The sequence below is a fragment of the Lepus europaeus genome, chromosome X (assembly GCF_033115175.1).
Source record: "Lepus europaeus isolate LE1 chromosome X, mLepTim1.pri, whole genome shotgun sequence".
Lineage (NCBI taxonomy): Eukaryota > Metazoa > Chordata > Mammalia > Lagomorpha > Leporidae > Lepus > Lepus europaeus.
In genome coordinates this window covers 47,805,459-47,829,165 of record NC_084850.1, presented here as the reverse complement: position 1 = coordinate 47,829,165, position 23,707 = coordinate 47,805,459, and the positions used below count along the sequence as shown (strand labels likewise).

The 23,707-nt window shown below is 42.6% G+C and overlaps 1 protein-coding gene and 1 pseudogene across 1 annotated transcript in view; both read right to left on the bottom strand.

Moving 5' to 3' along the window:
* Window positions 1–9,976: 9,976 nt before the first annotated feature.
* TBC1D8B (TBC1 domain family member 8B) overlaps window positions 9,977–23,707 on the bottom strand; it is an 85,055-nt gene continuing 71,324 nt past the window's right edge. Inside the window, exons 17-21 of the mRNA XM_062182967.1 lie at window positions 23,416–23,481; window positions 21,541–21,624; window positions 20,146–20,202; window positions 14,880–14,977; window positions 9,977–12,516 (exon numbers count right to left, since the gene is read on the bottom strand). Coding sequence (XP_062038951.1) covers window positions 12,121–12,516; window positions 14,880–14,977; window positions 20,146–20,202; window positions 21,541–21,624; window positions 23,416–23,481 — 701 coding nt within the window. The 3' untranslated portion in view covers window positions 9,977–12,120. The remainder of the gene's footprint in view (window positions 12,517–14,879; window positions 14,978–20,145; window positions 20,203–21,540; window positions 21,625–23,415; window positions 23,482–23,707) is intronic.
* LOC133752458 (dnaJ homolog subfamily A member 1-like) lies at window positions 17,030–19,606 on the bottom strand (annotated as a pseudogene).

Below are 23,707 nucleotides of genomic sequence, written 5' to 3'. Positions count from 1 at the left end.
CTGCACTCCCAGACCACAGCAGAGAGCTGGCCTGGAAGAGGGGCAACCGGGACAGAATCCGGTGCCCCGACCGGGACTAGAACCCGGTGTGCCAGCGCTGCTAGGCGGAGGATTAGCCTAGTGAGCCGTGGTGCCGGCCAAGATTCATTTTCAATTCTCTTTATATACAGAAGATCAGTTTAGTATATATTAAGTAAAGATTTCAACAGTTTGCCCCCCAATAGTAACACAAAGTGAAAAATACTGTTGGAGTACTAGTTATAGCATTAAATCACAATGTACAGCACATTAAGGACAGAGATCCTACATGATATTTTTTAAAAATTGATTAACAGTATACAATGTAGAGGTTAAAAATACTGAATTTCCCAGAGGTGTATTAAATTTAATCGAAAGCCTCATAGAAGGACAGTTCTTTAAGGAAGCTATTGAAGAGAATGGTCTTTATTTCCTTCTCCTTTTCTTTCTCTCCTTTTTTTAAGATATGGGATGTTTCTCTCCCAAACAGCAGTTTAATTTGCTGCACCACAACGCCCATCCCCTTTTGCCTTTGTTTACTCCTTTTGTAAATTCTTCATAAAATACAACATCAGGGGCCAGCGATGTGGCACAGTAGGCTAAGCCTCTGCTTGTGCTGCTGGCATCCCATATGGGCGCTGGTTCTAGTCCCGGCTGCTCCACTTCCAATCCATCTCTCTGCTGTGTCCTGGGAAAGCAGTAGAAGATGGCCCAAGTCCTTGGGCACCTGCACCTGCATGGGAGACCTGGAAGAAGCTCCTGGATCTTGGCTTCTGTCCCAGCCCTGGCCGTTGAGGCCAATCTGGGAGTAAAACAGCAGATGGAAGAACTCTCTCTCTCTCTCTGTAACTCTACCTCTCAAACAAATAAATCTAAAAAAAGAAAACAAGTGATTGATTTTTTGTGATTTTTTTTTTGACAGGTAGAGTGGACAGTGAGAGAGACAGAGAGAAAGGTCTTCCTTTGCCGTTGGTTCACCCTCCAATGGCCACCGCGGCTGGCGCGCTGTGGCCGGTGCACCGCGCTGATCCGAAGGCAGGAGCCAGGTGCTTCTCCTGGTCTCCCATGGGGTGCAGGGCCCAAGCACTTGGGCCATCCTTCACTGCACTCCCAGGCCACAGCAGAGAGCTGGCCTGGAAGAGGGGCAACCGGGACAGAATCCGGCGCCCCGACCGGGACTAGAACCCAGTGTGCTGGCGCCGCAAGGCGGAGGATTAGCCTGTTGAGCCACAGCGCCAGCCAGTGATTGATTTTTTAAAAAATACATTAACAAATTAAGAAAATCAGAGATAAAATCAGAAATACGTTCAAATAGTGAAATGAAAGGAAAAATAGTAAGTATATTCACTGGAATTTCAGAGAAGGCTAGGGGGAAAAAAGTGTATACAGGGTTAGTGGGCTTCTCCACTCAAGAGAAGTAGCCCAGAGTGGGAGGAAGTGTACTGCATTTCTCAAAGCGTTCATGGAGCACAGAGCGCACCACTTTATGCAGGACTTGGACTTGTGTGGATCAGTTTCAAAAGAAGTGAGGAAGAAGGCTGGGGCTCAGTGAGAGAGTTGGGCCATAACCATGTGCTCCTGTATATGATCTTCCTCTGCTGTAACCTCACAAGCCTCGAGGAAAAGAATCAAAGGCATCCCCATGCCCTCGGCGTGTTTCGATTTCTTTTAGAACGCAGTGAGGGAGTAGAGTTTGTGCCCAGGCTCTTCTTAGAGGTCTCAGAAAGCCTGCGTGCTTAGAAGCATACGGTTCATGGCACACAATGGCAGACAAGCACTGGAAAATAGGAACAGAATCACAGAAAGAGCTCTGAGCTTCCTTTGATCCTGAACTTGAGATTCAAGGCCAAATACTCTAAGTTTTTGCTAAAGGCTGTGGTAGATATTGTGACTGAGTGTTTAACTCCATTCCACCCTCATCCTAGTATGTCCTCTTTTACTGCAGATGGTAGAAAGTACACACACACACACACACACACACCCTTTCCCAGACTCCTCTCCAGCTGGGGTTTGGAATATGATTCGGGTCCACCCAACCACAATCCACTGGCATGAAACTTGGAAGGTGCAATGCTGGCTTTTGCCGCCTCTGCTGACAAGCAGGGTGGTGAAGGGGTTTGGTTATTCTCACCAGGGAGAGTAGAGGCAGCAGGCTCCAGCCAGGAACTGCATGGGCGTCAAGAGGCAGGGCAGGCAGCACTCATCTCGCTGGTGCAGGTTGTGCTATGTGTAGCACGGCCCTGGAAGTGACAGTAGTCATTGTGGCTTCCTGACTGTGGTGATAGCAACGTGACTCTGGAGCCACACATTTGACCGCCTGGTTTTCGGATGGGGCTCTGGCAGGGCCCGATTGAACATCTGTTTTTTAGCTCTTCTAAATGAACCTGTACACAAGGTGATTTCCCTCAACAAACTGCTTCCTCCTTAGACTAGCTGGAGCGGTTTCTGTTCTCTGAAACTGAACCCTGACCTACACAGGACAGAGCACCATGGGTGTTGGCAGGTGCTAGTAATGGCATTGCGTAGCTAATCTGGTTGAGCTTGAGATAATTCTGTTGGCATTAGAACATGTGATCACGGAGGTACTTAGCACAATGGAAAATCAATCCGTTAAATCCTCATCAGCGGGCATTTACAATGAAGTGCCTATTGAAGACAAAGCTAGATGCGCCAGGTAGCTGCCACTACAGATTATTTTGGCGTTAATGATGAACCCAGGGACTGCAAAGTAGTCTGACTTCTTCTAGCTATGCTCTAACGAACGAAAATAGCAACCTCAGCATCTGAATCGGCTCAAGGAACAGAGGACTGTGAGTTTCTATGTTCCGGTCTCTTGTGGAAATGGAGCTGACATAGCTGAAAACTAGCCACACAGTCTGATCCTACGGGTTGCTAAATTGGAATATACATTGCCGTGTCACCTGCTTCTCAGATCACTTTTGTGAGAGTGAGGATATTAATTGGGATACAGTGGGACCTCAGGAGTAGAAATGGGGACACGTGGGTAGATGCAGGTGACATTAAGAACTTCATCAAGCAGTCTTCCTTGCCAGCAGTATCAGCCCGTTTGATGAGGTTGGTTCTGTTTTGCTTGAAGACCCTGAAACTATTTTCATGGGGATGCCAACTCTCATGCACCACAACTATGACCTCTCATTGCTTACAGACCTACAATTACAGTCAGACCAGAGTGTCCTGCAAGGATCCAAATGGGAAGTCTAACCTGGAAGAAAGAAAGAATTGTAAAGTTTTTCTACTTCATAATAGCAGAAATCTGTAGAACATGTGTGGCAATGTATTCTGAGAATGCTATGCCATGGAAGATAGAATGTACTTTTAGATCAGGCCAAATACATCAACATCTGCGTACTTACTAGAGATTCTAGATTCATTTCCTAGCTTGCCTAATTGGAAGTTGTCCTATTTGCTCAGTTGGTTGACTGAAGCTAAGGCTCAAAGTTAGCCTATATTAAATTAAATTGGTAGTCCAGAAATTCTTGGGTTTGATGTATAGGAAACACGCCAAAGAATTAAGGAGACATGAACACTGAAGAACAGCTATGATATATGATCCACTCATCAATATGCTACTTGTGTTCCTCAAAAGGGCCCAGGGGATCTCTCCTCCTTAATCCCTGCAAATCACATCATGGAATGGTAATAATTACATTCTTGAGTAGTAATACCCTTGAAACAAGCTACAGTGGTTGTCTTCTATGGGCCAAGGTTTATGGTAAGAGATGTTGTCATGATAGGGACTGGCTAACTTTAATGAGAATAATGAGAACCCAGAATGGCAGAGAGCAAGAAGTGGCAGCACAAAATGACCAGAGTTGGCATAAGCAATGGTTAGCATGATAGAAGCATGGCCATAGAAGTAATCTCAATGCTTCAGCTTACAAAGAAGCTTTTGGTATTGGCCAACTGTTTTTTAGCTTCCTTATGTCAAGATAAATGAACAGCCTACTAATTCCTACTTGATTTTTTAAAAAAGATGCATTATTTATTTGAAAATCAGAGTTACAGAGGAGGAGAGGCAGAGGCAGAGAGATCTTCCATCTGCTGGTTCACTCCACAAATGGCTACAACAGCCAGGGCTGGGCCAGGCTGAAGCTAGGAGCCAGGAGCTTCATTCGGGTCTCCCACCTGGGTGCGGGGGCCCCTACTTGGGCCCCACTTGGGTCATTATCCACTGCTTTCCCAGGTGCATTAGCAGGTAGCTGTATCAGAAGTGGAGCATCCGGGACTCAACCGATGCCCGTATGGGATGTTGGCACTGCAGGTAGCAGCTTTACCAACTATGCCACAGTGCCGGCCCCTCCTAGTTGTTTTTTGTAGCAAAAATATTTTTTGTAGCAAAAATATTTTGTAGCAGAAATGTTTTTGTAGCAAAAAAAATTTCTGGAAAACAGAGACCTAATTTGAGTCATCACGATGGAGAATGGTGGGCTCTCACCAGTTTTCAGACTTGGAGTCAGTTCACCCACCCAGAGGCCCTTGAAGGGAAAGCCAGGTACTCTCGAAGAAGGACTTTGCAATACCATAAGCATGTGCTGTAAACCTTTTCTAGCTTTCTTGTTTCCTTCTGCCAGAGAGGCCCATAGCCATTTACCAGGGTAACTACACCGCGAAAATGGAAATGCTCAGAGTTTTCCAAGATAATTGAACACTGACTTTACACTCATCCCTGGGGGGTGTGGGGGTGGAGGGGAACATAATGGTCACCCACTAGTCATGGTTCGGGCTTATATGGAGGCAAGAGACACTGACACAGATTTATCTTGAATCCATCCACAATCGGTCAAGTGGAGTTTCAAATACATTACATGGCCATTTCTTCGTTCAGGACTTCATATGCATTCATAGCCATAATCAGCAACTGACAGATACACCTCATTTGCTTCCTGACCAGTGTAGCAAGGGCTGCCTATGGTAGGAAGGGCCGAGTAGAATCCACTGGATTTGTCAGTACTCTATCCCCGGAGACATCCCAGAGATGAATATGCACCCACGAGTTGACGAACGTGTGTGTGCATGGGAGGTGGGGGTGCTTTTGATCATTTCTTCAATTAACTTGCCTGTTTGGCAGGTAGGGAATGCAGACAGGCCTCGGAGAATGATGGTCGATGATCAAAATTTAATCACTGATCCCAAACAGGACTTTTTAAAAAGCTACATTAATCAGGAGGAACTGCAGAACGTTGCAAAGATCAAGATCTTAAAAGCAGCCATAAAGAAAAGACATTACCTGCAAAGGGAGACGAGTGGAATTAAGAGCTAGGAAATGTATTGCTTGATGTCTCTTGGATGTGGTTCGGATGAAAGAAAGGGAGACTGCAGCATAATGTGAGATGAAAGATAAAATGCGCTGCTTCTGGTGATTATATGCCTAGCAATGTAGCTCCTGCAGTAATTTGCCTTGCCTTGAAGGATCCAGTGGTACCAAGCCCCTAGTATTACAGGTATCAATCTTACTGTAATGCCAAAGAAACAGATTCTAGCTGATAATAGTAAAATAAATAAAGTCTTCCTTGAACCGCTTGGCTCACAGCACTACTAAGAAGCTCTGCCGAAAAAGGGAGTGTAAAGTCTTGGCATTTAAAGCGCTCCCATCCTACCTCAGACCCACAAGGCTGATGTGGTGGACACGGAGCATCTGCTGCAGATTGTACTGTATCCCCCGCTTGCCTTCTGCTTGCCATAGGTCAAAACATTCTAGGCAGAAGCATCTCATGAACCAGTCTTTGGCCACAGGGCTTCAAGGACCAGGGATGCTAGTCTTTTGTATGGTGCACAGAGAACTGATCAGTGGTTGTTAGGGGTGGGGAGAGAGTAGGTAAATGGATTGCATGAGGGAGATGTTGAAGGTGATGGAACTATTTTGTATTCTAACGTTGTGATGGCTATGGGTATACCCATGCTCAAATTCACAGACGTGTATGCTCCAAGTTAATTTACATCATAATTAGAAAAAAAAATACAACTGCAGCTTCACCATCAGCCGCAGAAATGAGGGCTATAGTTAGGTATGCATAGTTTCTCCCTGACCCCTTTAGGTAATATTTATATTTAAAATTCAGTTTACTTTCCTGCTTTTGCTCTGCTGTGTTATGAAAGGTGAGCTGATGGTAATGAAGTCTGTAGTTTAGTCTACATGTTACAAAATATCAGGATGGAATTGAGAGTGACTTAGGAAGAGTAAACAGTATGCATTTGTGGATCTAGGTGGCTGACAGAAACTTGGATCTTCCCCTAGGGGAGAGGATTAGTGAGCTCTAGCTTGTATGAGGATGGTTTATGTTGTTAAAGGCAGAAGCATTCTGCGGCTGCTATGCTAAGTTGCATGGTAAAAGCGAGGTGGACAATAGATTGGAGCTTGTGCTGGACATACTCTAAAGACTCTCTGGCTTTTCTCTCTCCTCACCTCGCAGACCCACGAAGGCAGGAGGGAGAAACCGAGACCCCTAGAGCCATCGTACCTGCACAGGGCACCCCCGCAGGCTGGGGGATCCAGAACCTGCACCTCCCTCTTTGGAGAATTCTCAAGATCTTTCAGTATAGGCAGAGAGAAAGACCAGCTGATGGTGATGACGACAATGATGACAAGGGTGTGGTGGCATTGGTGATTGAGATGATGAAAGCTGTTCTCTGTTGAGCACTTGTGATGCACCTGAGATGGTATCTCATCCTGACCCTGTGGGGTGACACCCCGATTAGTCCCCATTTTACAAATGAGAAAAATGAAGCACAGAGAAGTTGAGTGACTTGCTAAGAGCCGCACAGCTGGACTTAAGCCCAGCAGCCACCCCACAGCAGAGGTCATCACGCCCATTTTACAGAGCAGGAAACAGGCCCGGTGGATGTAGTGACCACACCGGGAATCACACAGCAGAAGATGAAGCTGCAACCCAGAGAGACTTTGTGGATTGCCTGAAGCCACAAATAGGTCCGAAATAAATCTTTGGAAAGAAAAGAACCGGAGGACACCATTCAGGTCACATCATCCCCTTTGCAGGCTGTGAAGCTTATGGGAGTTGGTGAAGCCACAGAAAAGCTGAAAGGGCCCCTTCATTCGCGGTTGTCAGCTACACCTGCTTACAAATCCTCAGCCTTCCTGCCACACGTGCACGGCACAGCATTCCCATCTAATCTGTATTGGTGACTAACTGCACTGATCATGACTGACGCATATAGGGTCCATGCAGTTAACTCACAACACCACAAGTGGTGAGGCAGAGCTCTCAACAGCCCCATAGCCTTGTAAGCACCTGGTGTTTCCCACCCTGTGCACTTGGAGCCTTAAGATATGGCCCAGTCTGATCGATTAGCAAACCATGAACACTTGGTGGAGGGCAGGCATTTGGCACAGCAGTGAAGATGCGGCCTGGGATACCCACAGTCCACGTGGGAGTGCCTGAGGTCAAGTTCCTGCTCCGCTTCCAATTCCAGCTTCCTACTAATGCACACCCTGGGAGGCAGCAGGTGATGGCCCAAGTATTTGGGTCTTTGCCACCCACGTGGGAGACCCAGATGGAGTTTTGAGCTCTTGATTTTGACACAGCTCAGGGGTTGGGAGTAAACTGGTGGATGGAAGAGCCCTCCCTCTCTCTGTCTTTCAAGTAAAATGAAGATGGATTTTTTAAATAATAAAAATTGGTGGCACACTTAAATTTAAAAAAAGACTCTCTGGAGCACCTCCTAGGATCTTTGCTTCCTGCTATTCATGCCTTTCTGTGATCCTTTCTCCTTGAATATATGTGGGGCCTATGACCAGCATTTACCCAAGAGATCATGGCAGAGGGAAAGTGATGCCACTACTATGATCATGTTACATTGCATGAATAAGACACTATCTTGCGGGGCCGGCACTGTGGCGTAGTGGGTAAATCTGCTGTCTGCAGTGCCGGCATCCCATATGGGTACCGGTTCGAGTCCCGGCTGCTCTACTTCTGATCCAGCTCTCTGCTATGGCCTGGGATAGCAGTAGAAGATGGCCCAAGTCCTTGGGCCCCTGCACCCATGTGGGAGATCCGGAAGAAGCTCCTGGTTCCTGGCTCCTGGCTCTAGATTGGCGCTGTTCCAGCCATTGCAGCCAATTGGGGAGTGAACTATTGGATGGAAGACCTTTCTCTCTCTCTCTGCCTCTCCTCTCTCTGTGTAACTCTGACTTTAAAGCAAAAGAAATAAATCTCTTTTATTTTTTTTTTGGACAGGCAGAGTGGATAGTGAGAGAGAGAGACAGAGAGAAACGTCTTCCTTTTTGCCGTTGGTTCACCCTCCAATGGCAGCTGCGGCAGGCGCATCGCGCTGATCTGAAGCCAGGAGCCAGGTGCTTCTCCTGGTCTCCCATGCGGGTGCAGGGCCCAAGCACTTGGGCCATCCTCCACTGCCTTCCCGGGCCATAGCAGAGAGCTGGCTTGGAAGAAGGGCAACCGGGATAGAATCCGGCACCCCGACCGGGACTAGAACCCGGTGTGCCGGCGCCGCAAGGCAGAGGATTAGCCTGTTAAGCCACGGCGCTGGCCCAAATCTTTTTTTTTTTTTTTTAAAGACACTATCTTGCTACCAGACTTGCTCTGGAGACTTTCCCTGCTGGCTTAATGAAGTGTGTGGCCATTTGGGAGAAGCCCACAAGGCAAGGCACTACAGGACAGCCTGTAAAAACGAGGGGCAGAGACTAGGAGCCTAGTAAAGCTAGAAGCTGAGGGTGGCCTTCAGCCAACTGCCAGCAAGAAGCTGGTGCCCTTGAACCCACAACCGTAAGGAAATGAATTCTGCCAATGGCCTGGGTGAACTTGGTAGTGGACCCCTCCAGGGTTGAGCCTCTGCGTGAGAAGCAGCACAGCCAACACCTTGGTTGCAGACTCGTGAGATCCTAAGCAGGAGGCTCAGCTAAGCCGACTGCAGAGTGCTGCCTTGCTGAGGTGGTGAGATAACAAATGTGTCTTATAGTTTGTCACAGAGCAACAAAAAACCAATACAGTGCTCGATGTCCACTCCACCCTCACGGTGTGCCTTCAGGTACTGCATTTCTCACATTCCTTTGTGAACAGGATTTTGGACTTACCATAGGCTAATTAGAGGTACACATGTGAGCTCTGAATGGCGAAAGTGAAGAAGGGGCTATGCTTCTGCCATTGCTGCCATACACATGGCTGTGAAGATATTTAGCTGGTATCTCTCTCTCTTTTTTAAAGATTTATTTTATTTTATTTGAAAGAGTTACAGAGAGAGGTAGAGACAGAGAGAGAGGTCTTCCATCCATTGGTTCACTCCCCAGATGGCCGCAAGGGCCGGAGCTGCGCCAATCCGAAGCCAGGAGCCAGGAGCTTCTTCCGAGTCTCCCACGTGGGTGCAGGGGCCCAAGGACTTGAACCATCCTCCACTGCTTTCCCAGGCCATAGCAGAGAGCTGGATTGGAAGAGGAGCAGCTGGGACCAGAACCAGCGCTCATATGGGATGCCGGTGCTTCAGGCCAGGGATTTAACCTGCTGCACCACAGCACTTGGCCCCTAGCTGGTCTCTTATGGGTGTTGAGAGGCAGGGTGCATGGCATCTATTTCATGGGCATAAATCACAGCAAGTGGAGAATGGTTCTGGAGAGAGCAGCAGAAGTGATGAATTTTCTTTATAGCACTAGGGAGTGGCAGCTTACTAATCACAGAAGAGTCTGAAACTTCCTTGGTGGCCTGGTATCGGTACACCATTGGAAATTGTTCTTGAAAGCTCAATTTAGTCAGTCTCTTAATAATTATGGAAGTCATTTAATATCTAGTAATAAATCTTTTCCTGCCTCAACTAATTGTAGGGAATTTTGTTCTCTGCAACTTAACCAGAACTAATACGGGGGGGGGGGGGGGGGAGTTCTCAAGCAATATTTGACTTAAATGTAAATAAAAATACACCATAGTAAATAATAATAATTTCTTTAATGAAACAATTTTTCAGGTTTAAAATGGATTTATAATATTTATTTTTATAAAGGCAAGTAAAACCACCTTAAAACACAAATTTAATGTATAGGGCATAATGCACTAGTTCAGTTTGACACATACATATCTTTAATATTAAGAATAACCCATTTGTTGAACAAGACTGAAACTATAAAACTATAATGTGTTCATCTTGAGTCTCCTGTTGACTCCAAAAATAAATGTCTTTTTAAGCTTGCATTTTAAATCGTTTTGCCACTCTAAAACCTGTCAGTATTTAATTTTAATTAATCTAGGCTAAAATACAATATTCAGTACTCTTCACTATTCTGACTTTAAATTTATATCAAATATTAATATATGCTCTTGAGAAAGTATCTTTTTTTGTAAATACAATCGACAAAATATTTAACAAACTGTATATAATAGTGTCTTTGTATAAGCATGGGCTATGTGTCTTTCTAGGGCTAATATATATAATTTAACAATTGCTGTATAATAGCAGATGTATGATAGTTTTCATATAAACCATTAAATACGCTTTAAAATGTGGACACATTTCAAGAAAAGATACAGATGCTTATTTACCAACTATCTCTTTAAGTGGTGATTTTCTTAAAAAAAGACAATGCTGATCAAATCATTTTAAAGACACTACTAGAACGTGTGTGGCCAAGCCCAATGTATGATGTTTTCAAAGGCTCAACTTGAAATTTCTCGAACTTCTAGGAAAATGATGTATTCTATGTTGACAAAGCCCTCTGTGTTGGGCCTTGTTCACGGTGGCAACCTCTTGCCAAAGGTTGACTATCCTAAGTCCTTGCCAGAAGAGGAGACTTGTTAGGTCACTATAAAGGAGATCTGCCCTTTCATTGTTTCACAGCTAGAAAAGTCCCAGGGCTTCAAATCAAAGTCTTGTGAAGAAAGAAGCCCCAGTGGAGGCTTCCTGCTCCAACTTCTTAAGTGAATTAATATATTGCTCTTGTCAGAAAGAGCACAGACAAGTGGATAAACGTAGTTTGCTTCTTTTACAGTTTTCAAAAGTGCTAATAAAGTCCATTATCTCTAAATGGACTGTCATTGAAATGACTGAAATATAAGCAGCATAAAGTATAGGGAAATTGCACATCTCATTCAGATAGTCACAACTTTTTAAGGTTCTACTCATTCATTACCTTGGCAATCATCACATATAAGTATGTACTACATGCTTGTCAGACTAACACTATAATTCAGTCTTAGCACAACTATTTACTATAAATGTAAATTACTATACATGTAAATTAAAACATGAAAATCCAAAATCTCAAGCTAGAATCAAAGCAGTCACAAGCAACTCTGACACAAATGCCACAAACAGCTGCACTCTAAAAGATTTCTAGTAATTTCTCAGTCTAATTGAACTGTTCATTAACCATTCTCAAAAGGCTGGCTTTATACAGCTTAAGTACAAATATAATATTCCGTCAAGGTTCTGCACCACTTGAGAATGGTATTATTTAAAGAACAAATAGTATTTTTTGGTAATATTGTTTTCTTTATGTCAGCCCCAAGTTTAGAACTCTTGATTTGTTTTTATCAGTAACAGAGTTAGTAGTGTGAGTCAGTAGCTTCTGAACTGTGCAGGTAAGGAGACTGAAGAAGTTACTAAAATGATATTTATTACTAGACTGCATGAGATTAACTTTAAAAATTAGTGCCACTTCAGTTAAATAACTTGAGGCATGAGGGCCCCAAATGGTAATTAAGGCTATAGATCTATGGGTTCAGCTTTCTAAAGTACTCAAAGAGGACTGAGGCAATTCAGGAAAGTAGCTATCAATATGACATATCTACATCATTAATACTCAAACACAACTTCATTTTCTCAAAATCATTAGTAATTCATATGTAAACAGCAGCACAAGCCAGTAATTTCCTTACTAAACATGATATAGTGGTGCCCTCTAGTGGTAACATTTAGTATATTCCTCTGATAATGCGTATCTTGTGAAATGTAAGAATTGTAATGAATCATCTTGATTCTGAAATATCTTGCTTTTTTTTTTTTTTTGCCTTCAAATACACTGTTAGCAAGATAAATCCCTGAGCCCTACTCCCTGGAATCAAGCTGTCATGCTATAGGAATCTTGGTAAACTTGTCTATGATAGGCAATTATTGTTAAGAGATTTACATCTTGGTTCTACGCTTTAACTGAGAAGATTTTGCACTTTCTATCTTGGCTTTTACATCTACGGGCTTCTCAAAAAACCTCACCAAGGCTGGTTCATTCAAGAGAGATGCAAGAATCTGTTCAAATGCAAATGACCACTGAGGTTCCTCCTTAAGAGAGGAGGGATCTTTCTCTAGGCGGCTCTCCGGATTCCCCTCACTGGGGCCTGCAGAAGCACAGACTGTGCCAGAGATTCCTTTGGCCGGTGACGTAGGGCTATGTAGTTTCCTGCCAACTTCTTCCATCCTGAGCAAAAGGCTGGTTACGACAGCAATGGCTTGATATAATGACTCTTCTTCAGGGTCCTCATGAAACAAGTTATAGAGGGTCTTTGAAAACTGAATAAACTGCGACTGGAAGACACAAGTTGGGAATATGATATTTGGATATTAGACTTAGCAAATACAAAGAGAGCATGGAGGTAAATAACCTCCTGTATAGAATTCGTACCATATGGACTTCATCCTAGAAATACAAGAAACTGATGACTAATCCCAAACTAAATCCTAGTGTGAGAAAGATGAGTATGAACCATGGAAGAAAATTTCATTTCAGTTTTCCCATTTGTTGCCTAATAGCAGCACATTACATTCAGACTAATTCCTGGACAGTTTGCCTGCCAGTGTCACTTCTAATGAAACAAAGTCCTCCCTTTCCCTGCATGCAAACCATTAATTAATTAAGCAATTTTCATGAAAGGATTAAATAGTGGGCAGCTCAGCCAGAATGGCTTACCCTCCCATTTGGACGCATTTGCTTTTAAAGGCTAAGGTGGGGCCTATGTGGAGAGAGAACCTGGTTTGTTTGCTTATTGCCCCTAGATAAACCACAGACATTCCTAGAGCACATTTATCCATTTAAAAAAGTTTTCCAACATGAGAATCCTATACATCAATCACCCAATCAGAAAAGTTTATCTGGGTATGCTTCCATAAGAACATGTTGCAATAAATGTTTTAAGTTTTCCTTTGCTTCCTTTTCCTTGAGTATTGTTCATTTATAATTTTAAAATAAACATATGCTATCAATTCATTTTAAAAATTATTTATTTTGGAGGTGGCATTGTGACGCAGTGGGTTAAACTGCTGCTTGTGGCACCAGCATCCTGTATCAGAGTGTTGGTTTGATTCCTGGCTGCTCAGCTTTTGATCCAGCCCCTTGCTCATGTAACTGTGAAAACAGAAGATGGCTCTACTACGTGGGTACTCGTCACCCATGTGGAAGACCAGGATGGAGCTCCTAGCTCCTGGTTTTGGCCTGGCCTACCCGTGGCCATTGTACCCGTTGGGGAGTGAACCAACAGAAGATCTCTGTCTCCCCTTCTCTCTGTCACTCTGCCTTTCAAATACATAAAATCAATCTTTAAAAAATTACTTATTCAATCATCAAATTAACTAGTTCGCTGTGAAGTGCTAAATTACTTTATGGTAAATTTTTAGAGATCCTTAATATGTGTGCCAGTTAGGTTTTAATTTAAAATTGTAAGATATTCTGACTGTGTGCTATATAAGAAACAGATGAGTTTAAAATTTTATCAATAATCATCACTAGCGTTGCCTGAGAAGCTTAAATATAGGGTCACTAGGAACCTGGGTGGGGATGTATCTTAGTACTTTCTTATTCCTGGTGCTTAGCATTGGACTTGGCATCTAGCAGGCAATAAAGATGTTTTCTGAATAAATGATCATTTCCACTAAAGCCTGAAATATGCTACAATTTTTCTACAGGAATAAATGTTGCCATAGCAGAACTATCTGAAACACTGGATATACTTACGTGTTTAAGTAAAAAAATCACTGTGGTGGTTATTTAGCCTAGTGGTTAAGACACTTGCTTCCTAGATACGGTGGTGCAGTGTGTTAAGCTGCCACCTCCAATACTGGCATTCCCTGTGAGTGCTGGTTCATGTCCTGTGTGCTTCACCTCTGATCCAGTTTGAAATCGGGGACAGAGCTGTGGCATAGCAGGTAAAGCTGCTGCCTGCAGTGCCAGCATCCCATATGGGCACTGGTTTGAGTCCCAGCTGCTCCACTTCCAATCCAGCTCCCTGCTAATGTGCCTGGGAAAGCAGTAGAAGATGGCCCAAGTGCTTTGGCCCCAGCCCCACCATGTGGGGACCCAGATGGGAGTCCCAGGCTCTTTTGGCTTCAGCCTGGCTCAGCTCCAGCCATTGTAGCCATTTGGGGAACGAACCAGCAAAAGGAAAACTAATATCTGTCTGTCTCTCTCTCTCTCCTTCTCTCTGCCTTTCAAATACATAGAATAAATTTTACAAAAAGACATATGCCCCCTGTATCAGAGTGTTTGGGTTCTACACCTAGGCTCCTGACTCTAGCTTCCTGTTAATGTACAACCTGGGAGTCAGTGACAATGGCTCAAGTATTTGGGTCCCTGTCACCTACATGGGAGACATGGGTTAAGTTCTGGGCTACTGGCTTTGGCCTGGCCCAGCTAGGGCCATTGTGGGTATCTGGTGAATGAAACAGCAGATGGGAGCTGATATTATATCTATCTCCCTCCCTCTGTCTACCTCATAAATATTTTTTTTATTTGAGTAAAAATAATTTAAAATTTGTTCCCAGTCTTATGTGCTCATCCAAAACTTATAGATTATATAGCTCATTTTGTAATAACATATTAGCTGTTTTAGAATCAGTCACATCCACATTATACAAAAAAGTAAGAATCCAGAATTTTCTCTTTGAAAATACTCTACCTGATTCATTCGTGGTAAATCCTTAATGTTTTCTTCTTTTTTGAAAAGCTCATCTTGCCATTGAGTTAGATAGGCTTGAATATCAATTTTTCCTTTGCCTGAATATGGAGAAAAAAACATTTCACAATGCATACCCCACTGCATTTCCTCAAGTCTCTAAGAGAATAATTATGATTGAAAGATCTTTCACTGAGATATAAGATTCCTCTTTCAATCCAAGAAATTATCTGAATTTACCCTTGATTTCTCTCACAGGCTCTCAGACTATTTTCTCCATTTCTATTTGGACTAAAACTTTTCATTTGGGAAGGTTGGGGACTAGGGGAGATGGAGGGAGAGAGGGAGAAAGGATGTTTTTATATTAAAACACTATACCTAGGGGCCGGCATTGTGGCGTAGCAGGTAAAGCCGCTGCCTGCAGTGCTGGCATCCCATATGGGCGCTGACTAGAGTCCTGGCTGCTCCATTTCCGATCCAGCTCTCTGCTGTGGTCTGGGAAAGCAGTGGAGGATGGCCCAAGTCCTTGAGCCCCTGCACGCGTGTGGGAGACCGGAAGAAGCTCCTGACTCCTAGCTTTGGATCCGCACAACTCCGGCCATTGTGGCCACTTGGAGAGTGAACCAGTGGATGGAAGACCTCTCTTTCTCTCTCTGCCTCTCCTTCTCTCTCTGTGTAACTCTGACTTTCAAATAAATAAATAATCTTTAAAAAAAAACCACAGTATACCCAGACTTGAGAATGCAAATCTAATGTTGTCATTCTCATGCATAGTACTGAGTTTCATATGTTTTCAATATCATTTTCTTAATATGCAGATACAAAAGTGGTCTATGGTGGATCTTTTCAGATATTCAAAACTACTTATTCATTTATTCCTTTAGAGAGTTACACAAGATGATATTAATGGGACTCAATTATTTAAGATCGCTTGAAAACTGGTTGGAAAGGCTGAGGAAGATATATTTAAATAAATCTTTAGCAATGGATTATTTTTTACTAAATGTTATTGAAAAATACAAAATGATGGGCTTTTAGAGGGCAATGTGCACTCTTAATGTGCATACAATCTGACCCACCATAACATTCTGGGGCTGGCGCTGTTGGCATAGCGGGTTAAGCCACCACCTGCAGCACTGGCATCCTATATAGGTGCCAGTTTGAGTCCTGGCTGCTCCACTTCGAAGACAGCTCCCTGCTAACGTGCCTGGGAAAGCAGCAGGAAATGGCCTAAGTGCTCAGGCTCCTGTACTCAAGTGGGAGACCTGGATGAATTTATCTTCTCCCAAGGAAATATTTATAAAATTCTAAAATGTAAAGTATAAAAATGTTTGTTGCAGCACAATTTCCAAAAAAAAAAAAGATTGGAGACAACCTAAATGTCCATCAGTATTAGACTAGTCACTGAAATAATTTATTGTATAACCAAACAATAAAATACTCTTTAGTCATTCAAAACAATATGGTAGATCCAAATGTACTGACATGGAAAGATGTTCATTATATATCATAAAATATATCATAAAAACAAATAGCAGAACAGTATTTACAAAAGTTTTCATTTTTTTTCCTGATCGCCAGTTAAACAGTTTTAAATTTCATAAGGTTAACAATGAAGGGTTAGACACTAAAGCCAACACATACACCTAGCATTTCAGTCTAAGCTTGTTCATACAGACAGCTGAAATCAATTACAACATATGGCTAACAAATGCCAGGGGAACTTTCTTTCTTTTTTTTTGTTATAAATATTTATTTATTTATTTGAAAGTCAGTGTTACACGGAGAAAGGAGAGGCAGAAAGAGAGAAAGAGGTCTTCCATCTGCTGGTTCATTCCCCAATTGGCTGAAACGGCCGGAGTTGTGCCAATCTGAAGCCAGGAGACAGGAGCTTCTTCCAGGTCTCCCATGTGGGTACAGGGGCCCAAGGACTTGGGCTATCTTCCACTGCTTTCCCAGGCCATAGCAGAGAGCTGGATCAGAAGAGGAGCAGCCACGACTCGAACTGGTGCCCATATGGGATGCCAGCGCTTCAGGCCAGGGCATTAACCTGCTGCGCCACAGCGCCGGCCCTGGGAACTTTCTTTAAATTAAGTTTTTATAGGTATTAAATTTCATCTTGCACACTGAAGTTCTCATACAAACTGGGCAGAGTCAAAGCGTCTATATTTACCTCTATTCTTCATTTAACTTTTAAACCAATACTATAGTTGAATATTAAAACAAAAACAATAGGAAGTAGTGGGCATATTATGGTTATAGTCCTTCACTCATCCATCCACTACTGCATACAAAATGCCAGCAGTGACTTATCCACTGGCCCCATTAAGAGGTCTGACACGGAACACCCCTTCTGGGATGATGTTCATCATCCTCATATGCTTCTCCATTCCAAGGACGCCATCTTTCCTGATTTGGATCAAAGTCCACCCGATCCATTTCATCAGTCTCTTCTACCTCCTTCCTCTCAGGGATACGTTTTTTCCAGCAAAGAGAGCTTCTCAGGAGAGAGAAAGCCATTCTCAGGAAGGTTAACCTTAAGTGCAATGATTAGGTGACCCTTTTCATAAGGCCTATGACAAACTGGCATGCTTTCATGTAGCACACACTTGGTATCTCCAGGCTTGACAATCTGACCTGGATGAGAGGTGATGACTATGGTTCAGTTGTCAAGAGAGGAAATTGGTTTTTGGAAACCACATAATGCTTCAACAAGTTGTATGTCCATAACACAAAAAGGTCTTCTCCTCTTCAAGTAAAAACAGTGTGGCACAATAGGTTAATCCTCCACCTGCAACACCGGCATCCATATGGGTGCTGGTTCGAGACCCGGCTGCTCCTCTTCTGATCTAGCTCCCTACTAATGGCCTGGGAAAGCAGTAGAAGATGGCCCAAGTGCTTGGGCCCCTGCACCCAGGTGGGAGACCCAGAGGAGGCTCAAGGCTCCTGGCTCCTGGCTTCAGATCAGCCCAGCTCTGTGGCCATTTGGGGAGTGAACCAGCAGATGGAAGACCTTTCTCTCCGTCCCCCTCTTACTGTCTATAACTCTACCTCGCAAATAAATAAAATCTTAAAACAACAACAACAACAAAAACAAAACAGCATGATTCTTCTGATATAACACAGTGATCTCCTGGCTCCAGGCCTGATTCTTGGTCTCCTTCACCATGGAATGCTATCTTCTGGCTATCTTTCATGCCTTTGTCAATATGAACTTCTAGAATTTTCTTCCCTCAAACTATTTTTCCTTGTTGCTGCTTTTACATCTATCTTTAGGATTGATTTATTTCCCTATTGCCCTGGCACTACATGCATACAGAGTGAAGTTGTTGAACTACTCCAGGTCCTATCTGGTGAATTCTTTTTTTAAGATTTATTTATTTATTTGAAAGGCAGAGTTATACAGAGAGAGAAGGAGAGACAGAGACAGAGACAGAGAGAGAGAGAGAGAGAGAGAGAGAGAGAGAGAGAAAGAGAGGTCTTCCATCCGCTGGTTCACTTCCCAGATGGCCGCAATGGCCACAGCTGCTTTCCCAGGCCACAGCAGAGAGCTGGATCAGAAGAGGAGCAGCCAGGATTCGAACTGGCGCCCATATGGGATGCTGGCACTGTAGGCGGCAGCTTTACCTGCTATGCCACAGTGGCGGCCCCCTGATGAATTCTTATTCGCATTCCAGTACCTGGGCAATAGGGACAGCACTCTACTGCTCCTTTCTTACTGCCTCGGCCTTCACATTTGTCACAAATCATATTCTTCTGCAGAGCCTGTTTTCTTGTTGCACTATTACCTAAGTCTTCTAAGGTTACTAAGAGTTGACATAGGGGGCCAGTGCTGTGGTGTAGCAGGTAAAAGCCACTGCCTGCAGTGCTGGCATCCCATATGGGCACCAGTTCAAGTCCTGGCTGCTCCACTTTCCATCCAGCTCTCTGCTAAGGCCTGGGAAAGCAGTAGAAGATGTCCCAAGTCCTTGGGCCCTGCACCCGTGTGGGAGACCTGGAAGAAGCTCCTGGCTCCTGGGTTCTCTCTCTCTCTCTGCCTCTCCTCTGTGTAACTCTTTCAAATAAATAAATAAGTCTTTTAAAAAAACCAAAGAGGGGCTGGTGCTGTGGCTCATTTAGCTAATTCTCCGCATGCAGCACCAGGTTCTAGTCCCGGTTACTCCTCTTCCAGTCCAGCTCTCTGCTATGGCCCGGGAAGGCAGTGGAGGATGGCCCAAGTGCTTGGACCCTGCACCCGCTTGGGAGACTGGGAGGAAGCACCTGGCTCCAGGCTTCGGATCGGCGCAGCTCTGGCTGTGGCAGACATTTGGGGGGGGGGTGAACCAACAGAGGGAGGACCTTTCTCTCTGTCTCTCTCTCACTGTCTATAACTTTACCTGTCAAATAAATAAAAAAATAAAAATAAAAAAACAAAGAGTTGATGTACAACATTTTTACCTCTCTGTTCTCTCTGCATCCTTCCTTTTCCTCCAAAACACATGTCCATGGGGGAGCCGAAACCACCACCTGTTCTACCCTCCTTAATTGCTTTTTCTCCTCCTTTGTCATATATTTCCCTTTTCTTTGCATCAGAAAGAGCTTCATAAGCGTGAGAAATCTGTTTAAACTTTTCTTCTACATTTAGATTCTTATCAGGGTGGTACTTCAAGGCCAATTTTTTTTTTCAATTCTTCCTGGGTTGCTTTGAGTTTGACCCCCAAAACATCATAGTAAGTGCTTTTCTTCACCATTTTCTACAGCAGGTGAGCAGGCTGGGGCCGGTGTGGGGGAGCAGGAAAGAGCTTGGGCAGCTGCTGCTCCTCTGCCTTTCACCGAGCATTCTGGAAAGTTCCCTCATTTTTTTCTTAAAGATAATATATATATATATATACATATATATATATTTATATGTAAATAGAATCAGGTCTGGAAAGGATAAAGACATGAATAATTTCGGCCTTTACTTCTAAGTGGGGTTTGGTGGGAGTAAGACATAGTACCATCTGAATTTCTTGTAAAATGATTATCTATTACTTTTGTGATTCAATACTTTAGAAATGAAATTAGATGAATATGGATCATTTATTATTTTATATAACTTCTGAGGAATTAAGAAATTATTATACTAACACAAAGAGGGGATAAATTGTTAAACAAATACAAGGAAACTGAAAAAGCTCTCAGGACAGTTAGATAGCCTTTCAAAGAATCTACCCTCCAACTTGTAGCTACCCCTGTTTACAAAAAACAGTAACTTAATAAACTAAATGATATTTCTAGATCACAGTACCTTTTTCAGGGCTCTTTTTTGCTGATTCTGCTTCCTTCTCACTTGTAGGCTTGGAAACTACAAGAAAAGAGGACAATTGCATTTTGCAAAATATTAACAAATACCTTTGAAAATAAAATAAAATTACAAGCAAAGACTTAAAAGTACATATTAGTACATTTTAGCTGACTTGGACTTTCAATACTAGAAGACAAATATTTTAAAACTTTCACAGTAAAAAGAACATGGAGCGTGGGGGAGGAGGGGCTGGCAGGTGTTTGGCACAGTAGCTAAAAAACAGCTTGGCACACTCTCCTCCCATATTAATGTATCTGGTTCAAGTCCCAGTTCTTCTGCTTCCCATCTAGCTTCCTGCTGATGCGCACCCTGGGAGGCAGCAGATGGTGGCTCAAGTACTTAGGTTCCTGCCACCCACATGGGAGATCTGGAACGAGTTATGGGCTCCTGGTTTTGGGCTGGGCCAGCCTTGGCTGCTGCCAGGCATTTGCAGAGTGAACCAGCGGATGGAAGATTTCTATTGTTCTACCTTTCAAATACAATGAAAATAAATAAATTTTTAAAAAGAACACTGGAGGGAAAAACTAAATTAAAAATCCTAGAAGAAAGTATATCAAATATTAACTATTAATTCCTCAGTGGTATTTTCTTCTTTGTGACTTCCAATTAAATGTATTATTTTTACATATTATACTAGAAGTCAGAAGGCTCAGCTACAAGTCCTAATTATGGCAATAACTCAATGTGAAATCTTGTACTAGTCACTTTTCTCTGGGCCTCAGTGCCCTTATCCATAAAATGAAGGGACTTGATTAGATTATTTGTAAGGTTTCTCATACTTAATGTTCAAAAATTTTAACATACATTAATCACAAACACACACCAATCATACATTAATCAGTACCCATCCCTGTATAAGATACTGTATACTCATGACAATGAAGCAAAGGACACAAAAATAAGCTGATATCACTCCAATTTATGTCTGAGAGCCAGACTCATTCCTGTCTCTTACACCAACAGTGATTTATAAAAGTATCCACTGTCTGAATAATAGCTATGACCTTCAATCATCAAAGATTCTACTGTCTTCATTGTATTTTATCAAGGTATGAAAATGGTCCAATACATTTTAGAAATTCCTGCAACATTAATTAGAAACAAAATATATTTTCTTTTAAATTCTTCAATAAATAATAAACTCCATAACTCAAAGCAGTTTGGTTAATCAGACAAATATTTATGGACTAAACTAAGTGCTATGATAGTACAAAAGAAGTAGAAAGTATAACAAACCCAAGCTTTACTAGTGGTAGTTGGGTAAAGAATACCTAGGCCAGGAAGATCTCTATGAGTGACTGATCATCGAAACAGTTAGACATTTGAACAGATATTTACCATGGAGCTGACTGAAATAAAGTAATTCTTCCTTGGAAAGTTCATCTCCTTTTGAAGAGTCCTTCGATTCTACTTCAGTATAAGCTGAAACATATAACCCATGTCACATTTATTCACAATAAGGGATGAAGACAGGATTCATGATGGTCAGCTAAATCTGGGAGAAGCTGGTTAAGCAAAATGATTTCTGTATAAGAAAGACAGAAGCAAAGAACTGTAGAAGTGGCACTATTCTACCATATAGAAAATAAGAACTTGATCATTCTGAGTTCTGTTACTTCTCCTGTTTGCTTTTTAATAGTTTCTGAGAGCCATTACAAGTTGAAATAAGAAAAGCTGGTATTTGGAAACCTCTGAAAATGTGCCCTCAGCCATTTAACAAACTTCCTCAGTAACAAGGAAATCATGAAGTTGAGTGTTTTGCTGCACTTTCTACCTGTGCTTTGAAAGATATGGATTTGTTTTCCTATTTTTGATCTCCTTACTGAAAGTGTATTCAATGGCACTATTAAACACTGTATCAGCCACCTAACTTGACAATGTAAATTTATTTTTTAAAGATGTATTTATTTGAAAGACAGAGTTACAGAGAGAGGTAGAGACAGAGAGAGAGGTCTTCCAGAGGAAGGAGGGAGGGAGGGAGGGAGAGAGGGAAGAAGAAAGTCACCTGGCTCTCCTGAGAAGATGCTAAAAGGGACACAGGTGAAGCTTCAGACAAATTATGCAGTGTTGTTTTTGTGAATTACTCTATCCAAGCTAAAAGGTACTTTTATACAATGTTCCTTCAGCTGAAAGCCAAGAAACTGTTTTGTCAAAGTAGGGGTCAGAGCTGGGAAAGGTAGCCTCTTAAGGTCAGGGGGAAAAACTTAAACAAACTGGAGTGGTGTGGCAAACTTGAGGCAGTACGGTAGAATAGAAAGAAACCTGAGCCTTGGAGTCAGACCTCATGTTGAATCCCATCTATGTAATTTATTAACTATATGATCTGCAGCAAATAATTAAATCATTCTGACCTTCAGTTTCTTTATCATTAATATTGGAAGGGTAATATCATCTCTCGGGGATAGTGTGAGGATTTAATAAAAGAATTCATGTAAAGCAGAGGTTCTGACAGATCAAGTGTTCAAGAAATGGTAGCTTTGATTTTGCTTTCTTCTCCAAATACATAATACAAATGGTTGCATTTTTCTGAATAATTTGTAGTATTTTATAAGTTTGGGAGTTTGTCTAACATTAATTTCTACTTTAATGACAACAACCCAAATTGAGCATTATACCAATATTCAAATTCTTGTACACAAACTTTCATTAAATTTATTGACAGGAAATTTGTGGACCCATCTGCTACACAAACCCTTTTTCATAGATTTCACTGTATCTATACCAGCAAAAGTAGTGATAATATGACCTGAGGGCCACATGAAACAATAACTTCATATCATATTGAAAATTACATTCGGGGCTGGTGCTGTGGCATAGCGGGTAAAGCCACTACTTGCAGCATCAGCATCCCATATGGGCGCTGGTTCAAGTTCTGGCTGCTCCACTTCTGATCTAGCTCGCTGCTGGTGTGCCTGGGAAAGCAGCAAAGATGGCCCAAGTCCTTGAGGTCCTGCACTCATGTGGGTGGTCCCAGCTCCTGGCTTCAGCCTGGCCCAGCCCCAGCTGTTGCAGCCATTTGGGGAGTGAACCACTGAATGAAGGATCTCTCCCTCTGTCTCTGCCTCTCCTCGTCTATAACACTGACTTTCAAATAAATACATAAATCTTTAAAAAAAGAAAATCACACTGTTTGTTATAATCATATCTGCAATTGTACTCGTTAAAATGGAAGCAAGCCTTGTTGTATATCATTAAACACTGTTAAATGCTTACCTGGAGGAATGTGCAGCTTAAAAAGCAGCTTAAGCTTCTCAGTAAAACTTCCATTGTACATTATGTCTGTCCAATAAAATTCAATTGCAAACAATCAGGTACCCGAAGAACAGGCAATCAATTCCAGCAGCAAAGATTAGCTAAGACACAGATATTAGCTTCTTCTACTTAGGCTAATAGTTAACCAACCACTTGGTCAGCCAGATTCTCACCTTTAAGTGTATAAGCAAAATGCTCTTTATTAGAGGGATAAAATGCTGTCCTGCCTATCTCCTTTCCCTCAACCTCAGAT